Consider the following 27,098-nt stretch of genomic DNA (forward strand, 5'->3'; position numbering starts at 1 on the left):
TGGCATGCCTGCCTTTTTTGAATAATACGATGTATTTCACATCATGAAAATGTATTGTCAGAACATGAAAGTTACTTGTTTTAATAATGTAAACATATCCTTCTTTTTCATGGGGATTGTAGCAAAACATGATACAATCTTATTTCAACTTTATTTTCTAACCTTTTTATATTTACAGAACAGTTATTCCATGAATCCATTTGTGTGAGGCTGGGAATGAGTGGGGGGTCAGGGTGACCTCTTTACTGCTTATCTCAACTTGCTTTCTGGCTCCAGTTGGTATCTTCCAACTGGTATCATCTTTTCTATCTGTGGTTTCTGAAACCATAGTAACCAGATCATGAACTGGGGCAGTGTGTCAGGCCTGTTAGAATAACTGTTTCTCTATCTTTCCTTTACTTGTTATTCATCGTCAGGGCTTGATGGTGTCAAAAATGCTTCCTCTTAAAGCGTTTGTCTGAATAAACACCCAAATAAGGATTAAAGTTTCCTGTCTCATGTTATTCATCTCCTGTGAAGAGTGACATTTATTCTTAAATTTCCTCAACAATGAGCAGGAGATTATGTTGGTTAATCTATTTTTTCTCCTTGATCTGTTCATGATGTTGATTCATGGTCATAAATCACTTTTACTAGATTAATTAAAATGCGACTGCAGGTTGATGATAACTGAAGTCTGTGCTTTACTGTTTGTTCTTGTCCATGGTCTGGACACTTTGGGAGTACCTGGGAAATGTAGAACAAGTCCAGTCCAGTTTATTCCTACAGCTATATAACAGATGTTGTACAAGCTGGACAAGTCTGTTCAGTGTGCAGTGTGTTGTGTGTGGAAAGAATGAAAGCTCTTTTAAGTAATAGGGACATTGAGTAGAATAAGCACATGCATAGAATGTCATAATCAAACATTATTTTTGATTTTGTCATTTGATAATTTGTTATTAAATTTTTGCATTAGAGCATCACTTTTATATGAGATGAGGTCATCTCATTCAAAGTCGGCACAAGTTCAAGTTTGGAGATAGCTTTTATCTTTTATTCTGTCTTCTCTGTTTCCCTGCAGGCATTTGTGGAGGATGTAAAGTCTCGCGGGCCCTTCATCTACTCCATTTTGGAATCTGCCCAGGCCTTTCTGGCACAGCACCCCTTCCAGGAACCTGAGGAGACCCTGACTGACGGAAAAGGTCTGCTCCCCCCATGCTTTGTGCCAGCTGCTGCGCCAGCCAAAATGTCACACTCGTATTCCCCCCCTGGCTGAACCCCTGAGTTCATTTGTTAGGGCCCATGCAGGTGAAGTTATCCATTAGTAGTTATTAGCAGTGATCTGTCCTCTGGAGTCACGCTGAGTTTAGGGAAAGGATCCAGTTCAGGACCAATTAGATGTAGTTCCCCAGCTCCAAAGTACCATCTGCTCAGATCAATAATACAGCTTTCTTCTCCGTTTCTCCACCGTCACGTTTTCCTCTTAGTGTTTGGCTTTCTCCTCTGGGTGCTCACTGTGGGAATACTGAAACACTTTGGTGTACTGTCTTTACTCTCCCTTTGCCTTTCTTTATCACTTAGTTGGTAAACCATTCTTTTCTAATTATTGCTGTTCTCTTATCTAACCTCTTAACTTGGCTGTTTTATCTACCTTGTTATTTTTCCATCTGCATTATTTTACAGTCTTGTCATTTGGACCTTTATGCTTTTTACCCCCTATCTAACCTCTCCCACTTTCCGCAGAGGGGTCTCCTCGTCGGCGGATCTTGAATGTGAGCCGCTCTGTATGGAAGCAGGCGAATGTGGCCAGCGACCTGTGGGAAAAACTCACAGCACGCTGTGTGGACCGGCATAGGTTGGATTCTTTTTTCAAGCATTGTGTAGATCTGTTTCAGATTCAAACAATTAAACTTTTTATTTTACAATCCACTACAGTATATTGCACCAGAAAAATTTACTCCAACATTTTCTTTTCTTATTTAGATTTCTCTGAGTTGTTTGACACCAAACATACAGTCCCACTGTAAACTTTTTTAAATGATTTATTAGGGCCCAAGAGACAAAAGAAAGATGAGAAGACTACACATTAGTCTCGTAGCACTCTCTTTCTTGTTTCTTTCTATTTCCCATAATTATCTCACAAACCCATACATTTATCTTGTGCCTTTTTGAAGGGGCAGTAAAAGGCTGCTTACATGTTAAATCACCAGTATTAAAAACTTGATTGTAACAGAATACAGTTAATTTCGCATGGCCCATTTTTCTGTATAATGAGTCAATTTAGTTTATATATTAACAAAGATATCGAGGTATTTGGTATGTACTGGTATTTGAACTTAAGTATGGGATTTGGCTACTTCTTCTGTCCCTGAGTGGCTGTACTCTGTCTAATATTCAGGCACAGTAGGAAAAGCAAAGGTAAAAGCAAAGGCAGAATTCTGAAGGTTACAGTGAGTTTGTGAGAATAATGGTGATGAAAGATTTATAATCAAGATCAATACCTGATAAATATCTTAGTCGAGATTTGTTTCAATGTAGAAACACATTTTGTTTTCAGTCTGAAACCGTTTTTTTTTACACACCCCTGGAGTGGTCTGCAATGTTCTGGAGGTGATCCAGGGAACACAAATATCTGCATCAGTGGCTCCATGCTTCTTGTGGAAATTCATACATTGTGGGTTCATACAGATACGTGCAGTACTTGTATAAACACAATAAGGACCCTCTTCTGCTATTCCCAGTGTGTTGTATTAAAAAGACAGCAATTTCCAAAGCCCCATTTTTGCCTTATGTGCAGCCTCCTGCTCTCTTTAGAACCCCCCCCCTCCCAACACACACACACACACACACATACACACACACCCTTCTTCCAACCAGGATAGCACAACTTCTGCAGAAAGTCTCCCATTGAGATTTGTTGTGTGAACAACAATTGCTGCAAAAGTCCAGACCAAACTATTTGTACTTTCACCTTAAAGACTTCAGTGTTCATGTTTGAAACGGCTTCAAATTCTAATTAGAGCACATGGAAAAAATGGGGGAATGCTGCTCAACGATACTGTAAATGATGGAAAAAGCATGCATATTTATGTGCAAAAATGCCTGTGAATTTTAGTGCTCTAAAGTCTAATGTTATTCACTTCTCTTGACTGTATGCGTGTGCAGCAATAAAACACACAAAATACCATTATCACAATCTAATTATACAATGTGGCAACTATAATCTGTTACAGGAATTGGAATTAGAAAAACACATTTATCAAACATTTTGGATCAGGAAAATCAGATTCAGGGTATTAAAACTTGTTTTCAGGGAATTACATTGTCACTACTAAAGTTCCGTTGAAAAAAATCCCCTTACTGCGTTTTAGAGGCTCTGTAAATTTTAGATTTTTGCAAAACATAATTATGTACATGGTCATACTGGGATGACAGTTTATAACAGATTAACGGTGTGTTTTACTGCATGCTGGTATTGGTTCCAAACTTTAATAGGTTGGGTAACAAACCATAATGGTTTGCATTTCAACAAAACTTCCAGACACATGGAGAGAACACTGGAGCGTCTTCTGCAGATCCAGGCAGCCATGGAGGAGTTGGCAGGGGCCCTGGAGCAGGCAGAGGGGGTTAGAGATGCCTGGGAGCCTGTTGGTGACCTCTTTATTGACTCTCTGCAGGACCACATAGACGCTACCAAGGTAGACACACAGAGCTAACCACACTGCAGAACACACTCTACTTCCTTCTTGTTATCTCTGCAATACACACACACCTGTGCGTGCAGACACATTATCATTAAACCTGATATAAATTGGTTCTACCTGCGGAGTAATTTAATCGCCTTAAGCTATCCCTGAATAAGCACACATTGTGACTCTTTGACTCGTTGTAAGCAAACATCAAATACGGTGGCATTCAACTTGTTTTTGTCACAAAAATATGGAAATGATATGTTACTCATGAATGAGTGAGACTTGAATCAGGCTGTGCTGCTATAAAATGTTTGTTTTGCTTGTCTGTACACATTTCTGTCAGAGCAACTGTGATCTGACAGATGATGACGAGGACGTGGCACTTCAAAATTATGTGGTGAGATGGAAGAGGCTGCAATCCTCAGTTGAATAGATGTTGTTAAACAAATGGCAGGTCATTGGTTTAGTCATTATGGAGTGCAGAGTGTCGCCGCTGCCTGTAATTGTGTGGCACTATTCATTATAAGTATGGCCCTTTCACAATAATCATGTCACTGTTTGGACTCCTGTCACATCCAGCACATGTTTGACTCAGTCTTCAGGGGAGGCTTGTCTGTAAGCCTCATCTGCACTTTCTTGCTGTCATGTACTTACACTCACAAATACACAAAAGCAGCAGCATGCATTCAGTTATCCAGGTTTCACTCCTTTCCTTAAAAAGAAGCTTTTTATAAAATTTCAAATTCAAAACGTATGAAACAGAGTTAGCTCAGGCTTACTAGATCAAATATCATGGTATATGAAGCTTTAATTTGATTTCAGTTACATATGTTCAATATTTGAACCTTGTTTTAATGTCCTGGAGTTGAATGCTTTCACGTAAGTTCACGTCACGTCGTTCTGTTAGATAATCTCTAAAAGACATGTAATTTTTCAGGCTGTCCCCAGGCTGAGGTTGCTACAGTTATATTATATAAACCATGTCCTTGTAACACAGATTAGATAAAAATGTCTTCACCATTGACATGATTAAGAAACCTTAAACCTTAAATCTAAGAGGCCTTGGCACAAGCTGGCTAACTGCAAATGACCATTAGTGGGAAGGGGGAAGCATAACTGTTGAATGAATTGGACACATTTGTCAGCAGGAAACAACCGGAATCAACTGTAGACCCACCACTGTCAAAACTGAAGCCAATGCAAAAGTGCCTATATATAGTATATAGAACCACTGATGACTAGTAGGTCATGGCTGAAAAACATGTGTGGCTCCAAAACAACCTCAATCACCTCAATGTCAGCTTCTCTTTAGAAATACAAGTCAGCATATTTTCCCTCAGGTCATTATGGTGTCAATAGCCAAATTCTTTGAACAATCTGCTGGTGACACCTTTTGAAAATAATTCTGTAATAAGTCTGCAGTTAAAGAGATATTAGGCCTCAAAGAGGCATATTTTTGTTCAGTCAGCTCTATTTTCTTGTCCAAATATGGTCACTTCAAGTTCCATGAATACAATCATGGCACCACAGTGGACAGTTTTGTACGATATAATCTACACCAATCAGACATAACTACATGACCACCTGTCTAATATTGAGTAGGTCTTCCCTTTGCCACCAAAACAGCTCCTACCATTAGGGCACGAACAAAGATAACCTGAGGATGTCTTGGAGTGCTTTGGACATGAGCAATAGGTCCTTTGGGCCGTGTGGTTGGGTCTTTACTGACTGGTCTTGATTACTACAGATGTCATTATATTAGTACTGGAGGAGTTTGGAGGCAGCCACTACCATGTAGGTGTCAAGCGTCAGGTCTACACTGCTGTGTTTGCATTAGTCATAAAGTTGCAAGTGGCTGTATTTTCCACTTTCGCTGTTGAGCTTAGCAGGACATCTGGCTGATAAGCCAATGAAATGGTGTGCATTTTCCACATATTTTTGAGAACCAGAATAGCAATAGTGTGAATTATTGTAGAGAAAATCTGAAAAGGTTAAACATCAACTTGAAAAAAAAACATCTTGAATAATTTGTCTGAAATATCCAATATACAGAGGTATATAACAACAATTTATGCCAAAATCTATATTCATGCCTTGAGGTGAAGGTTTTCAGAAGGTGGATATATACTGTTCCTTCCTGGAGGGCATAACATCTGAGTTACCTCCTCTCGGGAAGAGTGGGGTATTATCAGTTCCATTAACAGGGAGGAAAGAAGAGTGAGAAAGTGTTGAATTTAGTCATAGTAGCTGTAGATCATTTAATCTATAATTGTAAAAGTGATGTTAAAGTTGCATTTAATGGTGTTTTTGTGCTCAATAATACAAGTGCTCCGGTACAATTTCCCTCATATAACCTATGATCTGTTTGGAGCTATTAAAGCAGTAAGTAATAACTGAAGTCTGTTGTAAATGTAAGGTGTTTTGATGTTATTGGTTTATGCTTTAGGAAATCAGACCCCTTGTCTATCATTTTTATGATAGCATCATTAAGCATCATCTTTCTTTGAAACACTGGACAGACTTGTGCACACACACTGCTTACACTCTCACACTCCATTATTTGTATGCTATATTCTGTTTATGTTAGAAATTCCCAGGTGCCTACCATTATTTACACTCATGCAAGCAAATATCCAGGGACTGGATAGTGTAGTGGTAAGATTGCCACCTTTCATGTGGATGACCTGAGTTCAAATCCCCTGCATGAAAGGTACTGCTACCTTCAGTAGGGGTCCTTAGGCAAGACCTGCCTACCTGTAAGTTGCTTTGGATAAAAGCGTCTGCTAAATGCACACTGATATACTCTATCCCTTTTGAGTAAAATATGTCAGTACACTGTCACTGCCAAACAGTTGGTCTAGGCTGGCTGGGTTTTTTTTCTAATCACTCATGTCATCTGTGTTTGACTAATCTAAAAATTGATAATTTTCCTTCAAATTATTATTTTTTTCCACTTCTATCCAATCCACTGCTCTCTGCCCCTCTCTTTGTTCTCACTCCGATGCCTGCAGTTATTCAAGGAAGAGTTGACCCAAGTGAAGGAGGGCATGAAACACATCAATGATCTTGCTCACCAGCTGGCTATCTCCGATGTCCACTTGTCCATGGAGAATGCTCGTGCCCTGGAGCATCTCAACAACAGATGGAAAGTGCTTCAGGTAGAGTTCACTTTGAGCTTTGTTTCCCCTATTGATGTTGTCTGCAGCACTTTTTCCTGCAATAATTTAAGGATCTAAAGTAGAGAATCCAGTTTTCATCTTTTGAGTTTTGAAGTCCCTATACTTTGGTCTCTTGGTACTACAGCTCCCCAATGTACCCTCACACAACCTGTCGGCATAATCTGTCCACTTTTCATTAACGTGAATTGAATTCCTTGAGAAATGCATATCACTGTCGTTGGCCGCTATAAATGAGATACCACTAACACTTTGAAGGGAGCTAGTTAAACTACTTGCTCTAGCTTCTAGTCTTTATGTAAGTTAAGTTAATTGCCTCCTGGCTCCAGCCTTGTATAAGACATGAGAGTGGTAACGATCTCCTTATCTAACTCTCTGAAAGAAAAGAATAATAGGCAAACTCCAAAAAATATTTAACTATTCTTTTAATGAGTTTAATTCATGCTGGGCAGTTTCTGTTGTATCCTTACAGCTTAAAGCAGCCATTGGTCTCCAGGGATTTTTTTTCCCCCACACAGCATGATAATCAGTTAGTTTACTCTCATGTAGCATGAAGAGTGCAGTTCATCCTAATGAATGAATGAATTAAACTTTATGAAATTGCCGCAGCCTTTTTTTCATCAGCTGTAGTTATTCACCAGCACTTCATTCATCTAATGAGCTCACTGTTTCCTTTTGTTTTTTTTGAAGGAACTCAGTTTAAGGACGTGAGAAAGGCCTTTAAACATCACTCATTAGTTTGGATTTTAACTGTTGGTGTTGACAGTCAGCCCAAGGCCTTGTTTCCACAAGCATCCTAATGAATCTTTTAGTATTTGAGAGTTGTCTCCCGAAAGCTTTGTGGCTGAGGACATGACAAGAAGAAATGACAGATATTAATGAATGCTTCCTTCACACTTGTTAGAGGAGAAAATCTCTGACTACTGGAGAATCTCTCGAAAAAATATTTTTATTGTGCTTCTTTATTATCACATCAGTAGTTTGTTAAAGCTGGGGTCAGTAGAAATGTTGAAAAGGGAACAAACAAGACTCAAGCCCAAATCCTCTGGTTAAATCCAGCAATTTAATTCTCCATTCACTTCATCCTATCCTTTATATGGATTTTATTATTTATTCAACCCACCTAATTTTTTCTGAAGAAACTTGTGATTGGCCAAAATCTTACACTCAAGTTACACTAAATTATAGTTTCCTGTCAATTATTTTTGCTCAATAATGCCAAAATTACTTGTGTTTGCTGTTAAATGAGTATTTGATTTAAAAAAAAAAAGAAAATAAATCTAAGCTAATGCATAGAAAACACATTTCTTTAGTTGACCTACTAAATGTCATCATTCTTCTCTTCCTCTTATTGCTACAAAAGTTTCCTGATATTATATTTCATCCTCCATATCCTGTATATTTTATTTATGGTACATATTTGCCACATGCTGATGCTGAAATTATAACAGTGACATTCACAACAGATGACAAAGAAACTCAAGAGAAGCCTTTTTTTTGTCTTAATATGACTTTAAAAACACCTTCTGCTTTAAGCAGCAACCTTCTTAGTTTTCACATTAAGCCTTTGTTTTGACTCATTTACAGCACTAACATTTTGTATGTATTTTTAATTTATGTGCATTCAGCATTATCTACAGTGCCACACATAGCTGACAGTAAAAAGCTGTTAAAAGCAGGCAAAGTTTTGCTTTGGGAAACACATGCAGAACTTTAAGTAGTTCTCATAAAAACCCAATGAAATTCTGAGATTAATTGAAGTTGTAATCCACTGTACTTTTCTACATTATAAAGTGGAAGTTAAAGAAAGAATAACTTTTTAACACATTTTTAGGAATACTCTTTCTTTGTGGCACACTTTGAAACATTCTTATAGCAATCAGTCCTTGTTTGATTGCACAGATTATCTGAGTATTGTTGCTTATCACGTACCTCTCTGTATAAAGGCTATTTACCCATCTTCCAAAGACTACTGCCAGCAGGATAATGCACTGTATCACAAAACAAAAGTAATGTTCATGAATCTGACAATTCACTATCAGCACAATCTAGGTTTCTTGAATCTAACAGGACATCTTTCAAATGTGGTACAATTCAAGATATGCAGTACAAATGTTGGACTGGCAAATTTGAACCCATGCACTTACACGAGGAGGGCAGCACTTCCATGAATTTAAAGCACTCTCTCTTAAAGCCTTTTAAAGATTGAACTGAACTTGCCCTCCCCTCAACGCTTAGCTAAATGTATGGCTGCACTATCTTCAGTGCATTAGTGTAACTGCTGTGTTTTTCAAGCATCAGTTGCATCCATCATCGGCCAACTGCTTGTGCTCCCACAAACACAACAAAACCCACTCAGCTTTCACCTCATGTCAGAACATCCTGCTCCCATTAGATAACCCTCATGACACCTTTTCCACTTGACATGTTGCTTTAATAGCCACTGCATCCTCTTCTCCTCTCTGTCTCCCTTCCATAAACATGAGGATTTGGGGTTTCTTGAATGATTCTCAGAAATCAATTTCCAGTCTCCACCTTGCACCCTTGCTGCACACTGACGCTGCTTTGCTTTCAAAGTGCCACTGTGGCTCTGAAATTGCTTGGTGTGACATAGCTCATAGACAGAACAGAACAAAACAAAACAGGGCAGATCAGGCCACAGTAGCTGTATGGTTGATTTGCAAGTTCTTTCATGCTCCCTGCTCTGATTGAAGTAAATAAAGTCACATGTTCAAGCCTTTCTCCTCAAAGTGAAACCTATTTTGTGTTTTCACAGTCAGACTGAGCTGCACACCAGTGCTCTATGAATACATTCTCATCATTGTGGTAGAAGATGAAGTAATGTAGAGGGGTGCTGTATGGTAACGTTGGTCTGTCAGGTGGTCAGCCTATCCCTTTGGTTCAGACTAAAATATCTCCATAACTATAGGATGGATTGCTATGACATTTTACACAGACATTCAGTGTCCCAAGAGACTGTTGGTTAATGGCTCTTATGATCCTTTAACCTTTCCTTCAAAATTCCATGAAGTTGACATTTGTGCCTCTGAGTGAAATATCTTCAGAACGACTGGCTGTTATATGAGGATATCACACACATTCATGTCTGCTACAGAAAAGATTTGTTATCACTTTTATGGTTCCTGTACTTATATTTATGACTAGACAGCAGCAAAACTAAATACTTTTTTTTAGCACTGTGAGCATTCTAAGCAGCATTTAGTTCACTTGCTGTTGGGTTTAAACATGTAGATTTTTCAAAGACAGTTCCTTGGCAGTGCATTGTTTATCATAAGCTCTTAATCTATGCAGTATATGATTTTAAACATGTTGGGTTAAGACAAGAAACATGAAAAAATTACAAGTACTCTGTTCAGATATTGCACATGATAAAATAAGTATATTTTGAATATGTAATGCAGTCTGCAGCTCTTGGCAAAGATACAGGCATTAAAAAGAAAGTATACTGTCTTTCAATTCCAAGGTTTTACACATGAGGACATATTAATACTATGTCTAACCTGGGAGAAGATGTGGAGGTGGTGGAGGACTACAGATACCTGTCTGTTCACATGGACAACAAACTGAACTAGAAATGCAACACTGAGACTGTTTACAAGAAGGGACAGAACAAACTGTACTTCTCAGGGAAGCTGTGGTCCTTCATTGTTTGCACCAAGACGTACCATGTCCTGTACAAGTCTGTGATAAAGAGTCCAATCTGCTTTGCAGCCATTTTCCAGGGTTGCCAAATTAAAGTCAGAGACTCAAAGAAACTGAACAAACTGATGCAGAAAGCTGGCCCTGTGCTGGGGACTGCTTCGAAGCCCCTGGAGCTGATTATGCAAAGATGAATAGTGCAAAAGCTGCACAACATAATACTCAGTTCTCACCCTCTGCATAACATAGTGAACAAAACAAGCTTTTCCAGAAGTGCTCACACTTGATGATAATCAATTGATTATTTACATTTGATTAGAATCATCTGGCTGTTTTTTACCCTCTTACTTCCTATGGAATTAGTAAGGGTGTACTTAGTTTTTCCACACACTGCTTCTTCACTGTGGCTAGTTTTTGTTGAATAAATAATGATGCAGTGTAATAAGTCATGTGTTGTTGTTCATCTGAAGCTATATTTACCCAGTTTTAACACTTTGTAAAGACCACGTTTTCTTTTTTAATATTATTGTGATAATCACTATTTTCATTGTGTTCTGCAATGTAAAACCTTATAAAAATTAGAAGAAGGTGTACTTTCTTTTTTACACGACTGTACATTAGAGTATAGTTAAACTGAAACAGAGTGAAAACTAATGATATAGCTATCAAATCTGATGCTTAATGTGTTAGATCGTTTCAGGTTGACCGACACCACTTATTGTGTCATTTACTAACTTACTATGATAATTAGCATATAAAACGTACTTTAGTGACAGATTAGTGGTGCGGGATACAAGATCCTGTTAATTGGCATGCTGCCTCTGTGAGATTATTGTTTGTTTCTAGATGTGTTAAACCCTTCTCTAAGATGCTCTAGGACCAAACTGATTAAGTTCAAGTGCTCTTTGCTTCAAAACCAGGGACTCCATATCCTGCATATGCAGCTGTGATAATCAATGTTTCTTCTAGTGTGCTGAATGGAATGCGCTTGCATCTAAATAGGAAGAAGTGTCAGTCTTCTATTTTTACACAGAAGGGGTTACAATGCGTAGTGAAGTTTAATGGTCTGTTCCAGATACAAATTGTATCAAGTCTGAATTTTTAAAGATATCTTCCTCTGTGAATTGAAAGGATTGAGGGAAATCTACAAAGGAAGAACTGAACTGGGCTCATCTTTCCTTGCTTTCTTGTTCTTTTACAGGACAATTCTATCTTTGTGCTACAGTAGGTAGTCTGTGTCCTCTGGGCTTTGATTCAGGAAGTAAATGAAAGCCTCCTACATCCCCTGATGATCAATATGTTAAAAGGCTTTTAGTATCCATATCCATAGCAGATATTCATCTCTCAAATCTCGGATGGCTCTCAGTTTTTCTGTTAGAGTTGAGTCTTAGAGACATATGAAAAGACAGGTGTTGCAAATGGTTTAACAGAATATCATGTCAGCTGTTTTTGAGCTGCCCTGCTTTACCCAAGTTGAACAGGATGCACAAATGTACTTTCAAATGTGAGCACAATTGAGACGGCTTTTTCTTCGTCCCAGTTTTATCTTAATTAAAATGATAAATAGTACATCTGTCTAACATCCTGTGCTGTGTTCATTTTGGCTGCAGTGAGGCTAGAAAAAATCTATTCTCAAATTTGATTTACTAATAAATGTCGATCATGGATAATTTAGTCATTTATCTTCCTTATGACAGCCCAAATTGCCTGTACAACAAATAGATTGTACAACACAGCACGGTTGGCAGTAACATCTCCACGGCACATTGACAATGCTCTATATTAGTCTCAACCAATTTAGAATCATGCTGCGGATTGTATTTTTTTCATTTTCTGGTTGGGGAGCATTGAGAAATACCAACTTAACCCGTTATGCGTGATCTTCTCTTGGAAATCTAATGGTTCTTCAATCTTTCTCTTCTCTCTCTCTGTCTTTATCTGTGTCTTCACCTCATAGTGAGTGGATTTACTTCCAATTGTTTGAGGACACATTTCAACATCCAGCTGAGCGGGGATTTATGTGCCAAGTCCAATACTTTTCAAATAAACCAGGATTAGGGAGCTTAAATCCCATTTGGTGGGAAAAATACCTGATATGAAATGTTTTTTTCAAAGGCAATAGCAAACTTAATTCTGTCAACTTAGTCTCCATGGTTATTGATGCAGCACATTTGAGGCTTTGCAACCTTATCCTTCTCCCTCATTAAATCTTTTTTTTTTCCTCCAGCTCTTTTCCACATTGGAACTGCAACCACGAATGGCTGTCCTTGTTTTCATGAAACAAATTATTTTGTAATCTCGGTCTTCATATTCTACCTGCTGCTCTTCAAAGGCTTTCAGAGTCCTTCAAGGGCTTGGGCAGCAGAGGAACAAAGACTTTATATTCTACAGCTAACTAATGGAGGAGAAGCACGTGGTCTGTGTGTGTGCTTTTCCTATTGTGGGGATTTTTGATAGAGAGGGACAAACAGCATGATTCCCTTTGATTTAACTTTGTGTGTGTGTGGGTGGGTGTGTGTGTGTGTGTGTGTGTGTGTGTGTGTGTGTGTGTGTGTGTGTGTGTGTGTGTGTGTGCGTGCGTGTGCGTGTGTTTGTGTGTGTCCTCAGGGTTCCATAGAGGAGCGGCTGAAACAGCTCCAGGATGCACACAGAGACTTTGGCCCTGGATCGCAACACTTCCTCTCCAGTAAGAGTCCTCTTCTGCTATTTGAAGTTTGTCTCATGTTGCACCAGTCTGTGACATGCTGTGCCAAGGCACCATCTCCAAAAGTGTGCATGTGTGTACATATGTGTGTTTGTGAGGATCAGGGGAAGGGGGGTTAGGTTTGGTGTATTACAACTATGATGAGGCTATATATGTGCATGGGGTTGTGTGCAAATTTGGGTTAGAGGTGGAGCTGGCAGGCTTTCTTTGTCTGTCTCCATCAGCTCCAGCACACGTGGCCCTCATTTGTGCAGTAATACACATTTATGATTATAAATTCAGTTTCTCTGTCTACCTGCTGTTCTTCAGAGGCTACAGAGAAGTAGCAGGGAGACTGGAAATGTGATTTAATTTAAACTGACAATGAAGTGTAAAAGCTCTGTGTTACAAGACTCTTTCTGCAAATGCATCTGAAATGATAGTCCGACTGCAAGTCTCCTCACCAAACCCATTCAAATTTACTGCTGTAGCGCTGAGTTGCTACACTGGGGTTTATTTAGCATGACTCCACAGCCAACTCACCCCACTAAACCCTCCTGTAACTGGGGCTGTGTCCGAAATCCCTCACTACTCACTTTATAATAGACTATATGATAAGATTGCTATTTTAAATTGCTGCCCAAATGTAGTTATATTTCATATACCCTGTGTACCCAGAAAAAGTAATGTAAAATCAATGGTCATTTACCCAGCAAATATGTAGCACAATGCATAAAAAGATGATCATCAGGCAGACTTACAGCAGCTCCAGAAATTGTCATTGAAATGTTATTTTCTGTTCTGATCTCTGACACAACTTAGTTTATATTTATGTAGTTTTTATCAACCAAGATTATAATTTCTGACTTTCTTCCATGAATTCAACCCCTGTAAAAATAACGATGGCATCCTGGAAGATGTACATTCAGTTGTTTTATTTTCTGAAAAAAAAAAAAAAAAAAGAAAATCACATGCATTGCCTGACTTTAACCTCGTATCATCAGTGATCGTGGAAATTTGCCTGTTTTCTTCAGGCAGTCATCTTTACATGTTTCGACTTGCACCAAACAAAGGTTTCAGGACCATCTCCTCAAATGAATATTAGTGATTCTTCCATCCAATCTTCCACAGTCCATCACAGCTTCTCTTTTGTCCACTGTAACCTTGTTTTTTCTCCTGCCAGTCCATCACAGGGCCACACAGAGACAAACATTCACATTCATTCCTTGGGACAATTTAGAGAGTTACCAATTAACCTAACATGCATTCTTTTTTGGACGGTGGGAGGAAGCCAGCGTACCCGGAGAGAACCCACACACACACAGGGAGAACATGCAAACTCCACACAGAAGGCCCCAGCTGGGAATCAAACCTGGACCTCTTGCTGTGAGGCGATGGTGCTAACCACCACACCACAATGCAGCCAGTTTCCTTTTTGCAACCTTTCTATTTTGTACTTGCTTCATATTTGATCTTTTGCTAATCCCCAAGTTGAATTACCTTCTGAAAGGAGATTTTTAATCCTTTCCACTGACAGCTCTATTGTTTGGCCCATGTTTCCAGCCAATCAACCATATGCAACAGTTTATTAGGCTCTGCAAGCACTTTCTTTTAACTGCAGAGTTATGTGCATATCAGATTTGTGCAAGTATTTGTTTTACAAATGGAAATAACATGGTGATTACATTTTTTAATCCCTAATGTTCAGCTGTAAAATTAAATAAATTTGTATCATATATTAAATTTGTTTATTTTATTATAGCTATTTATAAAATAAAACAGTTAAGTTAAAGTTAAGTTATCCTCCAAGTGTGGTGATTACATCATTTTTGCCAGAGGTTGTCGTTGACAATATTCATACCTTAGAGGAGTGTTACATTTGTAGTAGATTTGCCTTACCACTGTGTGATTTGATACAGTTCAAACAATGTCAACCACTAACTCAGAGCTTTTTATAAAAAAAAAATATTGCCTTTTATTCAATAATCGACACACAACTCAACTTATTTTGTAGCAGTCAGTAAATGAATGTTTAAGACTCTGTCAAACATGGGTGAGTCTGAACATAGTTACTGCCTCATGCTTCTCTGAGTGCGGTGGGTCCTCTCTGATTCTCCGCTGAACCCCCCGTGGTTCAGTCTGGTGGCCGGTTAAGATGCTACAGTAACCCTGTCTCTTCAACTCCTCCTCCTGCTGTAATCTATTAGACTGTGCCAAACAAACCGACACTCTGTGGAAATCCCACACAATGGACTCATCTCTTTGGCTTCACTGCGCCTGTTGTACAGGGAAGCAGCTCTGTTAAGAGGGTCTGAATGGACACTGTGTCTGGACACGCTGTCAGGCACACTGTGCACAATGGCATTTCATGCATGACATGTCCATTCTGAAATTGATTTTTTCTCACTGTGTTTGCACAGGTTCAGTGCAGATACCATGGGAGCGCGCCATCTCCCCAAACAAAGTGCCCTACTACATCAAGTAAGTGCAGCTTCAGGGTCAGTGTCTGGTTTGTTGAGGTAAATATATATTTTTTATGGCAGGCGGCTGTCAAGTGGCTGAATTCAAGCCAGGGTAATTTGTTATTTTTGTGACAAACTGGTTTAATCAAAGCTGGGTATACATAGCTTTTTTTTCTCATCTTTTTTACAATGTGTTAACTTGCTCTATACTTCGGTCTTTCTGTATGTTAAAACTTTTCTGCTGAGCTCATGACTGCTTAGATGTAAGGCCATGACATGGCAGCCATGTCATGGAAAAGCAATAAAGAACTCCTGGTTAGACTTGTCCAATAATTGTTCCAGTTAGTTTAGATAGACACAATGGCTACATCCTCAGCAATGAAGCATACATTTGTGCAATTCTGTTTTGAACAGAAAGCAAAAACTGAGGAAGACATAGTTTACGTTCATAGAAGACATAGGAATGCACGTTTAGATTATTCACCACAACACAAAACACAGCTGAAACAACTCTAAAACAAACTTTATGTTGATTATAATGGGATTATGATCGGTCCACGACTGCTTGAAATGAAATGCAAAACAGCTGAGCAAAAATGAAGATATGCCGTAAATCCATCAGATCAGATGACAGCCTGAACACTGATTCATTGAATGGGGTCACGTTGCACATGAAACCACGGTCAGTTTGGCTAGAATTTAATTTGAATTGAAAAACAAAGTTGGTCAAAATGATGAGCTTTTCACTACTCCATATCAAACTACCTAAACAGAATGCAAATGGATGACACTGTTCTGCCTTTATTGGGTATAGCTTGTTCAAATAATGCAATATCAATGAGTCAGTGGGACATGGAAGGGCACCAGCCACATAGAAGATCCTTTAGATTTTACACAAATCTCATTGTTATCGGACAGTTGTACAAGTTTCCTCTTTTTGATTCGAAGTTATTTTGTAATGATAATCAGAAAAGACTTATGTGTGTCTTCCAGCTACATCGATTTTAGCTGCATGAAAAATACATGAAAGTTGAAAACGTAAATCCCTAAATACTCATCTTGTTAATCACAGAAAAGATTTGCTATGCCCTTGTCATCTACAACTGTTCTGATGCACATAAATAAAATGTCCTAATTTTCCAAGGACATCAGAGAGGGCAGCTCAAGGCTTCTTTGATTTGCTGCAGAAATCAGAGGCGCCAGCAGCATGAAAACCTGCTCCATACTTTTAAAAGCAAATACAATAAAAAAAAAAACACATGCATTGACTGCAAAATCCAACACAGCTGTTTCTTTCATTATGTTACTTCTTTTTAAAATGTTACTTTTACTGACCACAAAGACATTTCTGAGTTCTTATAGGATAGGGTAAAAGTCTTCATCCTGACAGTCACAGGGAGAGGGAATTTGTGCTTGTTTTGGACGTCATGTGTCACTTACACAAGCGAATACAGTGCTGTAGAATACAGTGAATCTTTGTCATATTCAGGGTAATCACAAATTTCCTTTAAATTACTCAAAACCTTTGTTAGTTGGTGGATAAACGCAAATTATTTCAAAATGAAATATTGAGCTATCATGATCTGCTTGAAAACTAAATTCCTGCTAATTATTTTCAGAGTGTTAGTGGTTTTATCAGTCAACTGGTTTAAATGTGTTTGTACAGAATGCTATACGGTATCTATTTGTGCATATATGCAGTTAGCCTTCTATAGACTTAAATACAACACAACCTTGTGGGTTTTTTGTTTAGTCTACTGCTTTTTTAGGGAGTGTATTGTTATTCCAGTGGGGGTGGAAGGTGCACAGTGTCTGAGTGGCACTCCATTGGGTAGTAATCAATGAGCGCTTGTGCAGGTAAAATGCTGAGTGCAGTCCTGAAAGACCCCCTTAGTTCTGGGTTCTGGCAGATTTCCTGCTCTGGGGTTTCTCATTTATTCTACTTTCCTTGTCCTTTTATTTGATCTGTTTGATATATCACACATTTTCTATATGGTCCCTCAAATACTGCAGTAACATTGGAGTTTTCTTTTTCAGTGTAGGTATGAGTTGGATTTCATGTTGTATTTATGAGTGAAGCAGAGCCAGTAGTGTGGTGTGACTTTAATGCCTGAACATGAATCCTTTTATGTTTGACACTTGTGTGCACTCTACACACCTAAAATCTCTTGGCTTAACTGGTAAACAGCGGTCAACCTATTCTGCCCTTTCATTTTTCTCTTTCTGTCTTACTTGCTCCCATTTCATATGACTCATTTTGCTGTCTGCCTCACCTGCTCGTCTCTGCTCATTTGTGTTCCATTTTTACCTTGATCTTTCTTGCCTGAAAAAAAATGTGCACACCTCCATTCTTCCCTGCTTCATGAAATATTCCGCTTTGTTTAATATTTTCAGCCATCAGGCCCAGACAACGTGCTGGGACCATCCAAAGATGACAGAATTGTACCAAGCACTGGGTGAGTAGTGAGACAATTAAAGCACACTCTTGCTCAGTCGACCAGAACCCCCATTGAGCTACAGCAACACCAGTAGCGTGGCGCTGCTGGGCTTCTGCTTTGAAGGCCTTGTCATGCTGCTCATTAAGGGACTTGTATTTCGACCACCTTAGGGACGGCAATTCTACTGTCATTAACCTACGAGGCTCAATTTACCAGTGCTGTGATTGCTTCCCGCTTAACCTCTAATTAATTGTGATTAAACGACTTTATGTGTTATACAATTAATCTCATCTGACACAGGGAGCTTGCAGGGGCCATATGGACGCTGTCACATGCTCATCAGCTAGACATGCATGTGCACAGATAATATTAGTAATGCAATAAACTACTAATGACTGCTGCAGTGGTGTGATAAACAGGGGAACTGATAGGGACATCTAATTCCTCGATAGTAGGATGCAGAGAGGTGTTGGATGGATTAGTTTTCTCTCATCTCTCTAATCTCTTTCTATCGTTTTTTCCCTCCATTAGCGGATCTGAACAATATCAAGTTCTCAGCATACAGGACTGCTATGAAGCTGCGACGAGTTCAGAAGGCTCTGAGATGTATGTACAGTACTTCACTGATGTATTCTCTGTCTGCGGCCCCTGAATGGCTGGCTAAGTGACTCATTGTTATCCTGCACCATCAGTAAATTACTATGACGTGCTTTCTGTGGGAATGACATATAACGACTAGCTGTGGCATGTTTCTTTATTTGGCGGTCAAAAGAATCATTGATCTTTTCTGCCCAAATGAAAATAGTTGGAAAAATTCACTGCATTCTCCTCTGCTGTTGCAATCAAAAGTGCTGCTAATTGTCTAGAGCCGCTAGAATTACCCACCACCCAGAATCCTTCCTCATTTTCATCATGGCCTGGATGCCTAGCATGCCTAGTAATTAACTATTAATTGGTCCATTTGACTTAGAAAACTGAAGGCGATTAGTTTTTGCCGCATGGCTGAAGCTTGATTGTGTGTCTCATCAGGGCCCTACCTTTTGTCTTGTCCATTTTTTCAATATCTGTAGTGCTCAAACTCCCTGTGCTATGAACTTAATTCAGCTGATATTTGTCCCCCAAAATTGTCCAGTTTTGAGCATTTGCTTCTTAATGTGCAGCCCCTTTATTTTACCTTCTCTTGCAACCTTCCTCTAACCTTCTCTCTCAGCCACATTCAAAGTTTCTGTAGTAAAATAGCAGAAATGCGCAAAAACCCTCTTTCAATCACTCTCCCACTTTCTTCCTCTTGCTAGCCTTCTTATCTTACCCTGTTCTGGTCTATGAGTTGATATCGTTATGGAATTTAATTGCCACTCTGCCTTGATAACTGCAGTATTCTCACTCTTTCTCTCTGCACACGTTGTGAATGATTGAGCAGTGCTGTGTTAGAGCCCATCAGAAATACATTTTTAGGTGATTCCCTTCCAACCCTGAGAATACTCCTCTTATCTGCTCTTTCTGTTCTACCTCATTATCGTGCTATCCAATTATACCTGGCATCAACGGACACCCTTTTAGCTCCACTCCGAGGGATGGGCCATCAAATTAGTTTAGGAGAACAAAATCAAATTTGTGCCACTGCTCTTGAAACATATGGTAGAGCTTAAGTGGCCAAAAAAAGAGAATAAGCACTACTGTCGCCCCTGTTCTCATTTGCTGAGTGGATGAGGATGTTCCTACCATGCATCTTTGTATGTTCCGGGGTGAATGTGCACTAGTGTGTGTAAACAAAGTTAACACAGGAGCAGAGACTTCAGCATATCTGTTATCTTGTGTACATGAAACAACTTTCTTTTTTAGAAAGGTTCGTCTTATGTTCACAAGGAAAGTGTTAGAATTAAAAATACAGGTTTTAAAAAACTCAAAAAAATGTTCAAACAGCTTAAATTGTCAGATATTTGTGTTCCTTAAAGTACGTCTGCACTCTGTTTAGTGGATTTGGTTGCACTGAGCGGCCTTGTGGAAGTGTTTCGGGAGCAGGAGCTGCAGCAGGCGGAGCATGTGATGGATGTGGTGGAGGTGATTCATGGCCTAACAGCTCTCTATGAAAGGTTGGAGGAGGAGCGGTCCATCCTGGTCAACATTCCACTTTGTGTTGACATGTGTCTCAACTGGCTGCTCAACGTTTATGACAGGTGGGTAAGCTGGGTGAACTGTTTCCATCTCAGTAAAAGTGAAGAATTCGTTCAAAGCCTGCATTAGGTAATGTTCTTTAAACCGACCAAGTTAGTGTCTCCTCATCCAGCCAACATGTTTTGTTCAATACAACTTTTCACCAACCAAGTATCTCACCTCCAGAGAAATTGACTTTCTTTTAAAGTGCATTGTGTTTCAAATGAGTAGAGGGTGTTGACCGTGTGGAAAGTGGAAAAACAAAATCATCCAAAGCGGTCATACTTTTGACTCTTTGGTTCTGACCCAGATGACCAATTACAAGAGAGCTGTGCTAATCTTCAACAGTTTACTGTCTTTGGGAGCTCTGCTTAAAGTTTAAAAAAGGAAAATATTTAACAGCTTGAGGAAATACAAGAAAATAGTCAATGGAGTTTGGGGTTAGAAGAGTGCTCACCAGACCTGCCCCTCATGTCTGCTTACAGTTATTGGCTTGAAGCATCGATGTCTGAACCCCAAGTGAAACTCAAAGCAAACTGTCAGTCTAGATTTAATTGAGTTGCCTTGTGGGTAATGTAGGTGACAGTTTTTGGAAAGAAAGAATGATAAACAGAGAAGTGCAAAAAATCCATCCATCCATCAATTTTCTATACCCGCTTATTCCGTTGGTCGGGCCGCGGAGGGGCTGGAGCCTATCCCAGCGGTCATTGGGCGACAGGCAGGGTACACCCTGGACAGGTCCATCACAGAGTTTAAAAAAATGACACCATTTTTTTTTTCATATGTTGCTCATTGAATTTGATTTAACACTGCCTCCACAATTATTTGGTCAATAATATTCCTCTGAATTGATTTTATCATTGAACAAATACAGTCCTTGCAGTCAGTCATGAGGCTGAACAGTTGTCTGCCATTTAGAAGGTCAGTGGTTCAATCCCTGGCTTCCCCAGTACACACGAAGAAGTGTTGGGGGGAAAATACTGAACCCCACGTTTCTGCTGTCGCACTCATCCGTGCATGTGTATAATAGAGAAAATAAAACTCTACAGACTGATAGGTGTTGTGTAAATGTGGCTTGTGGTGTACAAGCACCTTAAGTTGTTAATAAGTCTACAAAAGTAGTATTAAAATACTGTCCATTTACCATTTTACTACAGATTTTTGGCATTTGAAAAGATTGTTTTTGACCAATTCATGAACAGATCAAGATTTATTCCTGGATTAGGTGTACATACCCTTAGTTCTTTCTCCTCTTTGAGGCCTGTGCTATGTGGACGAGTGGTGCAGTACTTGGTTACATGCGAAAGAGCTTTGTCCTGCATAAACTTCATGGCCCCGTAGACAGCATGAAGAAACTTGTTAGGTTATGTAATATTGTGTATTAATTACTTGCCCCTCGTAGCACAGGCTTAAAACCACTTAAACAATCTGAAATCTAATAAGTTCTTCAAATGAATATGATTTTGAGCAGGAAAATATGCAACATTGCATTATTTGTTTCCTGACAATGAGGCATGTAGCCTCCACTGGGTGCTCAAAGCACAATGTTTCTGAGAAGACCTTCTATCTGTCAGTGATGGAGAAATTTAGATTTTACATTGGCTGCTAAGTTTAATGGAATTCATGGACTTTTTCCCTCTGGTAAATTCCTACTTATTTTTTCTTAATGTCTGATGAAACACTTAATAGGCATTACAATTCTACTGGATACATTTGAATACTGCTATTTAAGCAGCCATAACTATGACTATAACGCATCCCATTGCAAGTCAAATCTAAAAATCTTGCAGAGTAGGGGTATTTCTTGCTCGGCTTCCAACTCCATCACATCGTATTAGGTTAATTAGCATATTATATTATTGAAGACAAGCTCACTTTAAGTGATGTCAGAGGTTATCACTATAAAAGCTATTGTCCTAATAGAACAGTTCCAGGTACAGCTGCAGTAACAATGTCCAGGCAACGTCATCCCCTCTGAGACACAACAGAAACAAATGGTCTTCGCCACTAACACTCTTCACCTATCTTTGATCCCAGGTGACTCTTTTGTGCTATGTCCAGGAGAAAACCCAGAGACAAAAGAATAGGAATGTTATAACAAGTCCTCTAAAACTGGTCTGCAGTCCTTAATCACTCACTACTTATGAAACACAATCAGAGTCTTTACCTCTGAATAAATTTCAGTAATTGCTTTTTGTTTCCCTATAAATGGCTGGCAGAAATGTGAAAGAGACATGTCTGTGTTTGTGAGTACATTTATACATGTGTTTGTGCCAAAGAATGTACTTGACATTGTATTGCATTATGTGTGTGTGCATACATAGGGTTGGGTTGTCACACTAGCAGGGTGTGCAGGAGTGATGTGTCCTCCATGGAGCTGGACTGGGGTGCATTTTGAAGTTGTGGCACGCAGCAGAAGTGTAATGTGAAAGGTGCTGACAGCCAGTCGCCTCCATGTGCTCTCCAGTTTGTCTGGACTTACTTCAGCCTGAATATAATTTGGGAATGGGAATGACATTGATGTCCTTCATGTCTTTTCATGTGACTTTTTCCTAATCTGCTTAATTTTTTGTGTTTTGACCAAAAATGGAAATTACAGTTATGTGTCCCAAACACATTGAATGCCGGCTCTGGATACTGAGCTCACTCTTTTATTCAGTTTCATGCCTCATTGATCAGAAGTTGTCTGATGAATGTGATGTTCTTGATTTCTCACTTAGCGATTGAAGTGTTAATTTGGTAAGTCTGGTTTCTGCCTATGAAGCATAGCTTGGCACTTCATCCTGGATGCGTTCGCATCAGTGATGAATCGTTTGTTTCTCAGATTCATCTTTCCTCAGTTGTTTTCCCATAATCCTTTTTTTTAGAATAGCAAGCTGAAAAAGATGTCCTTCTGGCTGGCCTTGCTACCAGTTGATGATCAGACTTTATTCTTTCAGGGAGAGCACTTTTGAACCTCATACTCATGGTATGGGAGGTGTTTGAGTGTGTTTATACTGTATTTATGCATGTGTTTGAAAGTGACATATGAACTTGTTATTGCTCTTCTGGGCATAAACCCACAGATGTAACACTTTATCAAATCCCTGTGGTGCCTTTACTTGCTGTGAATGCACTCTAATATGATTTCACACTACTTCACTGACCTTTAGTGTGATGTTTTGACCCATGTAATTCCTCCCAGCAGGGCTCAAGCAATGTATAAATGTATTGTTATGACCCAGTACGCTATAATTTGAGATTATTCACCTTTTTTAAAATCATAACCTTAGAACTTTTTTCCTTCACTTGCTTTCCTGTAGTGCTCGAAATGGCAAAATGCGAGTTCTCAGCTTCAAGATGGGATTGGTGAGCTTGTGCAATGCAGACGTCCAAGAGAAGTACAAATGTAAGTCTGATTCATGGAGGTGAATGCATCTTCTCAGCTGCAATCATGATTCAAAACAAAAGAAGCCCAATTGCCAGTATCACATAAAGGCATCCACTTAGTGTAATGGAGGAAATGGCTCCACTGCCATAATGGAGAAAGCTTTCTTTACTTGTACAAAGTGCACCAGAGGCCCTAAAAGGATTGCTTTCCAAAGATACCATTTATGCACATTGTCCTTCTATGGCTCTCATTTGTTTTTTTTTAACAAGTCAACCAGCAAAGAGCTAAGGCCCTCCCCTCATCCTTTTCAACATATAAATTATGTTGTAATGTTTTATTTGTGTCATGTTCTGGTCTGAGATATGTTTTTATTGTTCTCTTGTTATCCCAGTTTACGAGTCGTGTTGTACATTAAGCTGAATGAAAAAGGAGCATTCTAAGTGATTATAGTTGGACCTAGAACAGCTTGTAGTTATTACAAGATCTGAGACAACACTCAAAAACCCCATGCCAGGATTTTTCATGCTTGGCATACCATCTGTATAAGATCTAAGACTGAAAGATAACAGATCTGCCTTTAAATGAATGATCCCTTATGTGAGTCACAATCTTTTCTGGGTTCATAAAGCCCCTGAGAGGTTTTCATTTCTCCTACTCATCCTGTTTTTCTGAAACAAATGGTTATTATTTCTTCTATAACAATCATTATCAGTGCTTGTCTTGTGTAACATGATTGGCACTACTTAGTGTTTTGTCACTGACCTCTTTTTGTAGTTTCCACATCAATTTTTTTATGTTCTCTTAAATTAATTTAACAAAATTAGTTACTGAATATGATCTGCAGGTGGGGAATCAAATTTCTATTGCTTTCTCTTACAGTCTTTGACAATTCTTCCACATCTCTGACAGACTTGAATATCTCAATTATAATTTGTGGCTCATGTCTCCAAGTCCATGAATACAATTACCTCACCCCAGAGTTTGAGACATTGCAAGCTGCATATTTAAGACGCGATGGACTGATATACTGTGAAAGTATCTTCATAAAACTGTCTTTTTTTGGAAACGTCAAACATGCCTCAGCTCTGGTTATGAGGAGGCTGCTTAAAATGCAGGTGTCAAAACCAAGCGTTCTCCCTGTGGGGATGAATAAGTACACGAAGACATGGGATGCTTATACTGGCATTATGCAGCCAAATCTCATGTCTGTCAACATTCATCTCCTTAGTGACAGGCAAACTTTCGGCTGTCTTAGTAAAGGCTACTTATGCGACCCTTTCATCTTCAAATGGACCAGCTAGGTCACTGTTACTTATTTCTTCTCTTCCTATATGTCACTAAAGTGAGTTTTAGTCCATAAACGTGGTTAGATAGCCCTTGCTGACACAAATTTGAGTCCCATTACTCAGAACAGGGATGAAAAACTGATATTTTTCATATTTACTAAAATCATTATTGCCTTTGGGATTAAATTCCTAATTTACATTTCAAAAAGCCTATATTCAGCAATAAATACAAATGCCCTCAATCAACAGATGTGTAGGGGAAAAAACAGAAAGCTGTGACGATAATCCAATTGTATATATATTTTTTTTTTAAACAAACACCAACACGGCATAATTTATGTTGCCTGACTTAATGTTGTGTTATCAGATTAGTTACTGCATAATTGATGGAAATGGCATGTATGTTTTGCAGATTTATTCCGTCAGGTGTCTGGTACTGGAGGTTTGACAGACCAGCGTCACCTCAGTCTGCTGCTTCATGAAGCCATCCAGATCCCCCGCCAGCTGGGTGAAGTAGCCGCTTTTGGCGGCAGCAACGTGGAGCCAAGTGTTCGTAGCTGCTTCCGCGTGGTGAGTACACGGTTGTATTCATGCATTTCACACCTAAACAGATTAACAGATGTGCTGTTCCATGCACATGCTAGGAACTCTTAAGAGCAGATAAAAATCATGCGTTGTACATATGTTTTGATATTAACTTACCACATTTGATCAAACAGTACTGTCACAGGTTTAAACTTCTGCAGCTTTGAATCTCTGCAGATATCAATGGTCCAGCATCTTATTGAGGAAGGAAGCTGCCAGCTTTATTAAGAGCTGTGATAGTTTCGGTAATGGCTTTGTCGCCTCAGTGAGAAATGTGAAGGTCATCTTCAAATTACTAATTATTCGAGTATCTCAAAACTATCCAAATCTATATTAATGTGAACGGAAACAGAGCAGAACTTTTCTTGGCAAAAACAGTAAAACTATTTTAAAACGGAATTTAAAGGTAGAAACTGGATTAGATGAAAAGGAAGCTGCCAGCTTTATGAAGTTGTATTTTACAGAGATTGGCACAGTCTGACTTCCTACAGAGGAAAAAGAAATTCAAAATTACAGGAAATTGAAGTGCTCATCATCCTCCACTACTGTAAGAAGCTATAACTGCAGCGAACACATTCAAAATATTTCCTTAAGCATCACATGATATTAATATTACATTGCATTTTATGTGCATGAATAGTCATCATTAGATAATGTGTAATGTTATTTATGGGGATTGTCTTATTGAATATAATCCTTTGAAATATGTAAGTGAAGTAAGTATGAGAATATGAAGTAGGATCAGAATCTAGAAGCACACAGAACTGCAGTTAATGAGCAGAGCTGTCCTTTTCTCATCCTGTTTTGGGAAGAGTTCAGGAAAGGACCTACATGAAAAGACTGAGGACATGCGGGGCAGCCAGCAAAAGGCATGCTTTAAGAAGAAGCTTATGAAAACTTATTTTCCAGGCAAACAAAACTCTTAGGTAAAACACACTAAAGTTACCTTGTGAGGCAGCATATTCATGCAGTATTCATAAGATGACACTCAGGATCCATCTTTCCAGGCTTCAAGCTATCCATTAATAGATAAAAGTTCAGACCAGTCAGCATCATAGACTGGCTTCTGCCTCACTGATGTCTTTTCAGAGTAATGGCACTAAACAATGACTTTTCTTACTCACTAAATGTGAAGCTCTGTATTGCTCTGATTGGTTTAGGTTTGCTTTAGACACTGAACATGACATTCTATCAACAAGCAAAGTCAAAAACAAAGAACAGAAAACCAAATACATGAATAAAGAAATGAACGCAGAACGAATCAACTTTAAATGCTCCAGGATAGCAGGAAAGACAAAGACAGGAAATACGATTAATCCTGACAGACAGGGAAAGATGTTTTCAAGTAAAATCAAGGATCATGACAGATTCTAAATGTGTTTGAGCATGAACTTTTGAGGTTTCAAAAACCTCTAATGTTTAAAACTCAGTTTGTGTTACTGGATAATAATCAGGAGCTGAAGAGTAAGCGACAGGGTAATTCCCTCATTTTAAGGCAGATTTTAAATGTTTACACTGTATTCTGGTCCATACTTGCTGTATCAGAAGTTTGTTTCTCCATTAGCTTCATGTCAGAGCATTTATTTATAGATGAAATATCCCTGTAATGCAGA

At 38.9% G+C, this 27,098-nt stretch overlaps 1 protein-coding gene across 1 annotated transcript in view; it reads left to right on the forward strand.

Moving 5' to 3' along the window:
• The window catches only part of drp2 (dystrophin related protein 2), an 84,464-nt gene that overhangs the window by 35,199 nt on the left and 22,167 nt on the right, over nt 1-27,098 (forward strand). The window contains exons 3-13 of the mRNA XM_072395439.1: nt 1,061-1,181; nt 1,723-1,834; nt 3,521-3,677; nt 6,683-6,829; nt 13,115-13,193; nt 15,611-15,671; nt 18,047-18,108; nt 18,622-18,696; nt 20,066-20,267; nt 23,547-23,632; nt 25,313-25,470. Of these exons, the coding sequence (XP_072251540.1) occupies nt 1,061-1,181; nt 1,723-1,834; nt 3,521-3,677; nt 6,683-6,829; nt 13,115-13,193; nt 15,611-15,671; nt 18,047-18,108; nt 18,622-18,696; nt 20,066-20,267; nt 23,547-23,632; nt 25,313-25,470 (1,260 nt within the window). The remainder of the gene's footprint in view (nt 1-1,060; nt 1,182-1,722; nt 1,835-3,520; nt 3,678-6,682; nt 6,830-13,114; nt 13,194-15,610; nt 15,672-18,046; nt 18,109-18,621; nt 18,697-20,065; nt 20,268-23,546; nt 23,633-25,312; nt 25,471-27,098) is intronic.

The sequence above is a fragment of the Leuresthes tenuis genome, unplaced genomic scaffold (assembly GCF_036924035.1).
Source record: "Leuresthes tenuis unplaced genomic scaffold, fLeuTen1.0.hap1 SCAF_11, whole genome shotgun sequence".
Taxonomy (NCBI): Eukaryota; Metazoa; Chordata; class Actinopteri; order Atheriniformes; family Atherinopsidae; genus Leuresthes; species Leuresthes tenuis.